The sequence below is a fragment of the Carassius auratus genome, chromosome 40 (assembly GCF_003368295.1).
Source record: "Carassius auratus strain Wakin chromosome 40, ASM336829v1, whole genome shotgun sequence".
NCBI lineage: Eukaryota > Metazoa > Chordata > Actinopteri > Cypriniformes > Cyprinidae > Carassius > Carassius auratus.
In genome coordinates this window covers 2,187,733-2,198,794 of record NC_039282.1, presented here as the reverse complement: position 1 = coordinate 2,198,794, position 11,062 = coordinate 2,187,733, and the positions used below count along the sequence as shown (strand labels likewise).

The 11,062-nt window shown below is 36.3% G+C and overlaps 1 protein-coding gene across 1 annotated transcript; it reads right to left on the bottom strand.

Annotated features, from left to right (window-relative positions):
• Positions 1-1,079: 1,079 nt before the first annotated feature.
• On the bottom strand, positions 1,080-10,251 carry LOC113058232 (P2Y purinoceptor 13). Its single transcript, XM_026225934.1, has 3 exons — positions 10,157-10,251; positions 9,090-9,799; positions 1,080-1,483 (listed from the first exon to the last, which is right to left on the bottom strand). Exons 2-3 carry the CDS (start codon positions 9,789-9,791, stop codon positions 1,154-1,156), a joined length of 1,032 nt encoding a protein of 343 aa, XP_026081719.1. The 5' UTR covers positions 9,792-9,799; positions 10,157-10,251; the 3' UTR covers positions 1,080-1,153.
• Positions 10,252-11,062: the final 811 nt, after the last annotated feature.

Genomic DNA, 11,062 nt, shown 5'->3' with positions numbered 1-11,062 from the left:
GTTTGCAATGATGCGCCTGAAGGCACGGGTTGAAGACCCAGTCAGTGACGTCATGATATGCTAATTTGTTTAAATTCATACCTACGTCATCACCATCACCAAAAATAATTGTTTTTTTTTTTCATTGAAACTTAAATATATATATATATATATATAGACTGACCTACCTTTTTTTTTTTTTAATTGCTGTTACTACAAACCAAAATATTTTTAAGGATGGCCTTATTCTATATCTTTTTCAGCATGCTAAGGAAAGGGGTAGAAAATAATAATGTTTTTGTACAGGCAAGAAAGGCACAGACTGCAACGGACGTCAAATCTGTCAATCATGTAAACTCACATGCTTTTAGTCAGGTGTGGCTGTGACACTGTAAATATTTCCCTTCTCATCCATGTGCTCATTCACATTATCATCTTGTGCATGGACAAATAGATGACTTTAGTTCATAATCATGCAAATATATTTGAGGAAACCTTTTTTTTTTGGAGTAAGTGTTTCTTTTTTTTCCACTTTTTCTTTTTTTCCCTTTTTTAAATTCATTTATTCTTTATTGTGAATAGATCATTATTCCCCACCCTCCATGTTGGTCACAATATGTCATTTATCTGATTAAAGCTTTAAGAATATAATGTGTTGTATGCAATATAATGTTCTTTTATTGCAATTCAAGGTTTCCCCCCACTTTCACCAGCTGTCCCTTTAATAAGCTGACACTTTCTGCCCCAAAAGAAAACATTGTTCACAGGAAGAGGAGACTGTAAGGGCAAGATTGCTGGAAAGGAAATTAAAACTGCTGTGGTTTCTGATAATGAAGCTGACTTAAGGACAGGAATAATAACCCGGTAAATGTTGATCTAACATGTATTTTATGAACTAACCCTCAAGGTTTTTTCACTTTTTGCAGTTCAACTGCAAGAAAGAGAGTAATGTGCAGTACTGGGTAGATAATGGAGTCAATTTTATTTCATTATCTCTGATTCCCCCAGGTTTACAAATTTAATTCCAGTTCACATATCTACATCCTTGCATCATTAAAACAAGCTTATGCTTATATTTTCTGTACAAAAAATATTTAAAAAAATATCTAATTATTTCTGTGTTATAAGAAAATAATAACAATATTACAAAAGTACAAGGAGAAGGATGTTAACGTCATCCTAAATCCAGGTTGGTGTTACAGTGGCCTCTGGTTGACATCTCTAGTCTGGTGGAGGTCTCTGTCTGAGTGGTGTGTGGGAGCGGACGCCGGCTCAGCGCAGCTGTGAGCTTCTTGCGGAAGGCACGACACAGGAAAACATAAATCAGAGGGTCCAGGCACACATTAGTAGATGATAACCAGAGCGTCGTCTCTTTGGCAAAATATAGCTGGTTTTGGGCCCAGCACTGGGCAGAAGTATTGCGGGTCTGACTGAGGGTGTAAGGGACTCGGGCCAGGTGGAAGGGTGCAAAGCATACAAAGAATACACCCACAACCACAAACACCTGTGGAGGAGAGGAGAGTTTAGCACAAAGTTAACACACTGCACACCAGAAACTGGAACTTGTCAAATCAAGAATGTAATGCAATTCAGCTACAGACTGTTGCAGCTCGAGCGGCACAAATCTACAAATTACTCAATCAAAACTCACTTTCAGACATTCGACAATCACTCTGCCACAAAATGAGCCAAAATAACACATATCTGATCCTTTGATGAATGAAGTGATTCACTGAACTGAGGAAAGAGTTTTAATCAGAACGAAGACCGATGAGCAACACTCGAAACAGAAGTTTTTATCATTTCTCATTTTGTGTAAAAATTGTATTTTATTAAATGAGTCATAAAATGCATTTTTATTATTATTATTATTATTGTATAAACCCCTCAGGTACACATTTAATCAAATTAGTTTTATGTATTTATTTTTTTCAGAACATTCATAATTTAGGCATAAACGGTTATTCTCCACTCTGAATTCTGCATCTGATTTGAATGCTCTGTTGGAAGACACGTGTCTGCTGAGACTTTTAGTGTAAAAGAAACTCTAGCGATTATAAAAATAACAATCTTTGCTAGCTCTCTGTATATAAAATTAACTCATTATAGAGAACAGATTGTTTTCATTCTAACTTCTGTGTTTTCACTTCTGCTAACGGGAACAGTGAAGTTGATACTTTAGTCTTTAGGCTTATTTCACAACTGAATAGACAGCTGTAAACCCAGGGCTGCCAACTTTTGAGTTCAGCCTGGATTGAAGAAAAAAATCCAGAATGTTGATCAGTGAGTGAATTCTGCATAACTTGTACACAACGGCTAATCAGAAATGTTTCAGAAATCAACAGATATGTCTGTGATTTGCTACCTTGCTCAAAGCTATAAAAACACGCTGTAAACAAACACTTTTGACATTCTCCAGAGCACAAATAAATAGGTGTTGAAGGGTTTGGTAATATGCTATCATTCCAAATGAAGGTTCTCTTGCTTTTGGTTGAGGGTGCTTTTCACTGTGTGAGAAAATAGATGTGTGGTTGTGAGGGTTTGAGAGCAGTGTCAACTGCGTGTGTCTGATGCTGAATGTGTTAGAGTTGGCAGCTCTGGTAAGACACTATGCCACAAAGAAATAAATACACGAGCCCTTACATATTACTCCGATCACAGGTCTTGATGCTAGGGTTGCCACGCCTCCCTTAAAATATGGAACCATCCCATATTTAAAGGTAAAATAGATGCTAATAATGCAATTATAATTAAAGTAATTTCATAAGAAGTTAGAGAAGCTCATTTTGGTGTCATTGTTTCCATGGCGATGATGGAGTCTACAGAACGTGTGCCTTTCATGCGAGCGCAGCATACGGTAAACTTGTGAAGTTTGGGTGACCATATTTTAGTTTTCCAAAAAGAGGACAGTGGTGCGGGGCGGGGGGCTGCAGTTTAGTAGGCTGGTGGTTAAAGTAGTGCCCCAAAGTAGTGCACTGGCCGTATCCCAAATATCAAAACTCAAAACATGTCATTTCCATAGGCCTACCTAAAAAACATATTTTACAGTAACTGTTATGGATACTGATCATAAACACAGCTAAAAAGCTTCCTAACACTGGCCATCCTTCACAAAACGTAACATCAAAGTTTTATCATAGGTAGAGAGAAAAATTACTTATTTAACTTATTTTGCAATATTTCAAACCTTTAACCCACGGGGGAAAATTAACCCATGACAACGATTTAAAAGTAAGGTTAGCCTAATTCCATGGGGGGGGGGGGGGACTTGACAACCCTGCATCCAACTCGAGCTGCAGGAATCATATTTGACTGATGACAGATTGAGAGGAGAGATGGCTGACAGGTCATGCTGGAGGATTTGCTGCTCAGCAGATCCTGAGCTCATTGACAAATATCTGATCTTCCTTCCCTAAAATGAAATCGAAAGTGAAGAGCGAGTACTCATTCAAAAGAGATTTAAATACTCAGCATATTGATGGCAGCTCGCTGATGAGCAAAAATGATATGCAACATTAGAATGTGTGCAGGAGCACTGGACAAAAGCTCTACTGCAAAAATGCACACAATGAATGGCGACTGTAGAAAACAAAAGCCGAAACCCTGACATTTTTGGGCAATTTTGAAATCCCGGGTGGACACATTTCTTTAGGACAGAAAAGAGGATATGTCCAAGAAAAAGAGGACATATGGTCACTATTTAAAACATACAGAACTCACATGTACCCTTTGAACACAAGACTCTCCAGATGTAGAGCTGAACAGGAAAGATATCAATGGGTCACAATCAGTTTGCTCACGGTGGACTGTATGACTTGAAAGGAACAGTTCACCCAAACATGAACATATTATACACATATTATATTCAAGCATATATGTCATAATCAATTTGACATTTTAAAAAGTAAAAAAAAAAAGCGAAATTATTTAGATTTCATGTAGTCCTAATTTAAGCAAATGAATAAAAAAATGAGTTAAAATGAAAATTAATCTCATCCAGGTAACAGCTGCGGAACTGTCATGAAAGGGTGTCCCTATTTTAGCTCACTTAAGATGGCAACCATACATGATGCTCAAGAGATCAGTTTCAATTATTTATATTTGTTTATAAAGTTTGTCCTCATCTAACATTAGTATGGCTCTTGTGATTAATGGACAGACATGATTTGTTCAGAACACCCCTCTTTTGATTACAGACATGAATGACGACTGTTAATGGTAGGTTGAGGAGAAAAATCACACCTCTCCAAGTTTCTTCTGGCCATTTCAGAGAAAATAATAATCCATATTTTAAACTGTGGAGTTAGTTTGAGTTCTGAAACTTGCAGTATATAACACTCTCACCTGTGTAAATATCAAGAACATATTTATTCTTCATTTCATGACCCCTTTAAGACTAAACTTCCCCAGTAGCATGAAGCTCTGGATTACAAGTGATAATGCTGTATATAACATGAGACAGAAGTCAAACTTATCAAACAAACACAATAAGTTAACCTTTGAAAATAATATAATAATATATTTTTTACACAGGTCTGTTATTTCTATTCCAGATAAACCAGTACCAAAAAACCGCAAACAAATCAAATTACACTTGATAGCTTGAGATACCAGCTTCTTCTTGTCTAAGTAGGCATTTCTTGGCTAATAATTTACAGAAGACTGATTCTTCACAGCTGGAACATGTATGTGTGAATTTTTAGTTTTTGAAAAACAGTAGGAAAAAAAATACCCAGAAGACCTACTACTTGCCAAATTCTTAACCATTTGACGGACACATTACAAATGCCAAGAAGCCAAAGGAGAGTATTTCTGAATAGCAGTGAAGGGACATAACTGATGCTGATAGGTCACGTGACAGTGACAACATGTTGAATAGCTCTTCATGCCATGTCGTGATTACCAGAATTCCAAGATGACAACATGTAACATTTTACTCTAAGCTGAATTTTGTTTTTATGGCAACACTACCAACCAAGCATTCATGTGATCACAAAATGTCTCGGTAACATATGTGACCCACATATTCATTCCCCACATATTCAGTGTTGGTTCAGGGAACATAAAAAAAAAAAATTCTTGACATTACAGGAATATTTTTCAAATGTATGATGTTCCTCAAACATTCATTCAACTTAATTTTGATTTAAAATTCAACATTCTAAGAACGTTAATTTGTAACATTCCAATAACATATTGATTTCCAGTTTCCTTAATCTTAGTAGAATGTTATTTAAAGGTTATTATGGTGTTCCTGAAACATTCTTTCAATCATTCAAATACTTGCTGAAAAAAAAAGAGAAATAAGAACACAGTCTACAATTTTCTTTGGCCACAGCCTCAGATGAACTGAAGATAAAAGACATTAAATCTCTCAAGAGCTGATGAAACAACTCCACAGACAGCATTACCTTCAGTTACAGTATTACTAAGCAGATTGACTTTATTTCTGTCACATGTCTACATAATTTCCTATTGGGAATTAACTGATGTTTAGATGTTGATGTCTTATAGAAAATTGTTTGTTTGTCACCATCATGGATATCAGTGTTTGCTGTAGTTGGGCTCCGGACACTTGACTGTTGATGAGTTGCTTATTTTGCAGCAATTGCAGAAGTTTTCAGAAAGCATTTCAGCATTGTTAAAACAGTTAATCATATCTGTGTTAATAACAGACAAATTACTGCATTAAAGTGGTTTGGACATCCGCCTTTATGCTGTTTTGCTTACTTCTGGATTTGAAATATTACATGAGAAGGAAGTATTAACTAATAATAGTAATAATTTTAATAAATAATACATTCAAATGTGAAAGAAAAAAAAACATTTAAGTGAATTCTGTAAGATTGTCCAAACCTCTTTAAATGTTTAACACATCACACTTAGACATTGGGACTCATCATATAAACCTCAACAATCGCGACAATAAAAAATAAATAAAGTAAAATTGCAGCAATGCATGCTGGGAGCCATGAATGTGTTTTGTATGTGTTATGTCTGTGAGTGTATTAATTACACAAAAGATGTTATAAGAAAATAGCTAACAGTGACAGTATTTATAAACTCCCAAACATCAACATTCAGCATCTGTAGTACAACAACAGTGTAGCAAGCTATCTCTCTTTAAATTGGTTGAGGTTATTTAAATCACTAGACTGAAGTTATTTGTCTGTTATTAAAACAAATATGTGTATCTGCTTTATCTATGCAGAAATGTTTTCTGAAAAAACCTGCATTTGCTGCAGAAGAAGAAACTCAACCAAAGCAAACACTGATCTCCATGAGGGGCGAAATTTTCATTTAAATGTGGGGGTAAACATAACATTTCTCTCAAGATCAAGTTTTGAATGGGACACCAATAATACAGGCAAAATTGTACTTAAGGATATGTGTACAGAGAGGAAAGCCCTTCTAATATCGCATGGAGACCGTTCCATTATCCTTCTTCTCAAAGTTCTTTCTAGTTCAATGAAAAAGCTGACTAAATTGACTGAAACATTCTTCAAAACAATTAATTTTTGGTTTCAATGTTTTTGAAGTCAAGCCACCAAAATACAATGGAATTTGAACTTAACTTCAACTTTTATTTATATATATTTCAATGTTGTTGCTTCACAGTTATAATTAAAACATGCATTTATAAAAACATTTACCATGCCTAGCAAAGTTAAGACTATACACTCACAAAAAGATATAGTGAGATCAGTATAGACGTGAAAGTGAAAAAAACAAAATGTCCGTGACTGATTTGTTCATAAAGTGGATTCATTCAATTAGGAAACACCTCGCCAGTGTGTTTCTCACAGACACAATTTTCATCTCAAAATTTGGGGTAAGCTGTGCCACCCCCAACGAGCAACCAACTAAGTTTCAGTAGTTCAGTAAGTTTGTACTTACGAGTTGACAAGTCATAATTAAACGTCCGGGGCGTTCAAGTCAGTTTTGTTGGCACAAGATAAAACAAGTAAAAGTAAAAGATCTAAACCTCTGTTAATTGTGAATGAGAACTTCAAAAGATGTCTGACAGAAATAAAATGAATATCGGTAGCAATAATAGAAGCTGGAAAAGCTGTTTGTGGAGTCTAATCCGATCTTGAGAGATTTTAAGTATTTTATCTTCAGTTTATCTAAGGCTGTGGCTGAAGAAAAATTTGTGTTCTTAAATGTCTTTATTTCAGTGCTTGTTCACAGCAGGTGTTTGAATGATTGAATGTTTCAGGAACAGTATAGACGGTTTCATTGGGCGCACGTGACTGGACCTAACTTCCGGTCTTTGTTGTGTATATCGATCTGGCTGCAGTGCCTTCTACAAACGCAGTTAAAGTCAAGGTGATGAATAGACTGAAGTTGGGCTCAGGTAGATGTGCTGGGGGATGTGTTTCCCATACATTTATTTTTTTTTGGAGACTCGCCACGATTTTAATACTGATCGATTTTCAAAAAGGCTTTGTGGAATAAACATGAGTAACGTTACGTACTGCAAGTTTAATAATAATAATTCCTTACATTTATATGTTTAAATATCAAAGCGAGGCACAGGTGTTTTTATATCGCTGTATTTCTGAAGAAAGACTTGCATGTTATATGCCTGATAAAGCAGCGTGTGAGCGTACCAGCTCTGCTTCGTTTACAGCTGGGGAAACCTCTATTTCTCGCGCTTTAAGTCTATGCTTTAAAACATCTCCTGCTGGTAAAGAATGAATTTGCATTTTCATTAAGTCAGACTGATCCACGCAGCAAACATATTTTGTTTGTTATCAAAAAATATCTACTCTAGAGGGACTTGGCTGTTGTTATTGATTCTATTTGGAAGTGTACCGGAAGTTAAGTTAGGTCCACAAAAGCTCACATGCGCAGTAACGTTTGTTTATGTTGTTACCATTGAAACTGTCTATACTATCCTTTAAATAACATTCTACTAAAATTAAGGAAACTGTAAATGTATATGTTATTGGAATGTTACAAATTAACTTTCCTAGAATGTTGAATTTTAAATCTAAATTAAGTTGAAAGAATGTTTGCGGACCATCATACCTTTTAAAATGTTCCTCTAACGTCAGGAAAACTAAACATTTTGTATGTTCCCAGAACCAACTCTGAATAGTTGGAGAATGTTCTTATAACAAAATTCTGTTAACTGGGTCACAAATATCAACTTATTAAAATAACCAGTTTTCCCTGTTTACATGCACATCATTAACCTGATGACGCAAGCAAGCTGCGTTTACATCTCTTCATTAATAAATTAGATAAATTAGGTTATTTCCCTGTAGTGACATCCAAATATAATCATTGGTGTATCTGACTCAGAGTATTACATACATTTGTCAGTGGTGATGTTAAATTAAGCTTGCAATATGTCAACTTACAACATGTCCGGAAACTTACAGCTCGTATATTATTCTCTCCTGCAGTTATAAATGCAGAATTGTGACTGAACCACTTCTTCTTCTGCTGCACGAGATGAGAACACATTTTTCTCATTGAAAAAGTCTGCTTTTGCGAAATATTTCCTTCTTTCTTTACTGCAAGATGTTTGCTTTAGATGTGCTTAAATCTTAAAACGATTTGTTCCTGTCACGTATTACACATGCACACTTCAGTAAGCTGACAGACTAGTCTTTTGACTAGAATGACATTTATTTTTAGTCATCAATTTAAAAAAAAATAATAAATAGTTTTAGTTTAAGTCATATGATTTTAGTCAACTAAGTCTAAGTCCACTAAAATCTAATGAATTTAGTTACAGCATAATGCATTTACATAGCATTTCTCTAAAATTTCCAAATTCATTATATAGGTTTGATATTAAGGTTTGATCATGCAAGATAAACACAGATTTCACAGCTGTGACACATAACATGGCTTTATATTAATCTACATCATTCCCCTAAACTAGACTTTCCCACCGCTGTTCCTGGAGACACACCAACAGCACACATTTCTAAACTTTTCCAAACTCTTTAGTTTGAACTTAACTCCAAGACCTGAAATGGATGAGTCTGATAAGGGAGACATCCAAAAAGTGTGGTGTTGGGGTGCCTCCAGGAACAGTGTAGAAAAAACACATCTTTACAGAACTTCAGAAAGTGACAGAAAGTGCACTATACCTTAGATGTAGTCTGTTTGCTGGCTGTGTCACTTCTGCTTTGTGATGCACGGTACGATTCAAACACTTTCCTGCTGATGAAGGTGTAACAGATGACCATAAGTGCCAACGTACCCCAGAAAACAACCTGGCAGAAGTAGTTAAAGCCTTCATGCCACATGAGTCCCATCTTCCCCTTCATCTTGGTGCATCGCAGCTTAGCACCAGGTAACATCTGTGGCATTTGGTTACTCAGGATGACATTCGGCAGAGCCAGTGACAACATGACCACCCAGATAACTGCGCACAGTATCCGACCTACTCTGACCCTCAGAAGAGCACATTTCCCAAACGGATGCACAATCTTTAGGTAGCGGTCCAAGCTGATGAGTCCAAGGAGGAGGATGCTGATGTACATAGTGATATAGAAGAGCACAGCTGAGTACCGGCAATAAAAAGCCCGGAGCTGCCAGGAACCCATGCCCGCATCGGTCAGTGCCTTCACAGGCACAGTAATGGTCATCAATAGATCGGCCACGACTACGTTCTTCAAATACACGACAAACGTTGAGCTGCTGCGGATTTGAAAGAAGATCCAAGCGGCCAGACTGTTCAACACAAAAGCCACCAGAAAGAGAGCCGCGTACAGGCAAGGGAAGAGTACAGATGTTACTCTGGTGTCCCTCTCACACTTGAGTGAAGCGTTCACCTGACTTGTGTTCATCTTGATGCCTGGAGGAAGAATGTCAATACAGATGAATGCAGTATTGAAAAATGCTTGAACAGTTTATCCACATACAGCTACAAACACCACAACCACACTGATATAATGGAATAAATGTTTATGTTCACTGGGAAAATGTATGAGTTATGATGAACACACCAATGCACTTTACAAATAATCTCCTGTTATGTTTTTTTTTTTTTTTGAAAAACTATTGCTAATGCAAATATAAGAAGACAGAAATAACAAAACCAAAGTATGTTTAAAATGACAATTGTTTTGACACTGTGGAAACAAATACAGATTTACATACAAAGACATAGATAATACTATTAAAATGTACGCATTCAAGAACAAACACTCACCGGGAAAAGCGTTTAAGAGACTTGTGAGAACAGCTCAAAGAGGAATTAATAAATGTCTTAACACTTTCCGGCAGCTGTCTCCACAGTGTAGTGCCTCTGTGAAACCACACATACACCCGTTCACACGCGCACGCGCCCGCCCACAAACACACACACACACACACACACACACACACACACACACACACACACACACACACACACACACACACACAATTGTCATTTTGCTTTCTGTCTGTCCACCATCCTTATAGAGGTCAAGGACAAGAAAAATCTCAGAAGCAATCACACACTTCTACTTTTGCAATGTAGGAATTTTTTTTTATTAATACATTAAAATGTTGTTGCTTAATGTGTTAAATAGGAATTACTGTATAAAGGAAATTATAAATATGTATATGATTTAAAACCTGCTAACTGTCATTGGCCCACTGGTTGGCCCACTTGCCATTACATGTTTAAATATGATTATTATAATATTAATAAATTACAGAGCAACTGTTAACAGTCACATTATATTCACATTTTATGCAAAGTTACTCTATTGTCTAATTCATGGTTTTTGCAAATACTGAATTACTGTATAAGAGGCAGTGACCAACAGCAAAAAGTAATTCCCAGAACTCCATGAATGAAACATCAAAAATCATTTCATTTTGTACTTATATTAATTTGTTCTTGGTTGTTTTTGTTCCTTTCTTGTTTCTGCTTCACAGCAAGTTTTATCCTGGGTAAGTGATTGCAAACCACAACTGGACCGATCAGCTGTGAGCAAAGTGGCATATACCCGGAAACAACAAAGCAATTTTTTAAAGCAGTTTTGATGGTAGACTTCAGGACTGCCACAGGATCTGCTCCTTTCTACCTCAATTCATTACCACAGGTGCATACTCTCTCCATCCAGCT

Excerpts from the sequence above, each read along its gene's own strand:
- LOC113058232 (XM_026225934.1), bottom strand. The coding sequence starts at position 9,791 with ATGAACACAAGTCAGGTGAACGCTTCACTCAAGTGTGAGAGGGACACC. Across the intron at positions 1,484-9,089 it reads GCAAACAGACTACATCTAAG|GTGTTTGTGGTTGTGGGTGT; the intron begins GTATAGTGCACT and ends TCTCCTCCACAG.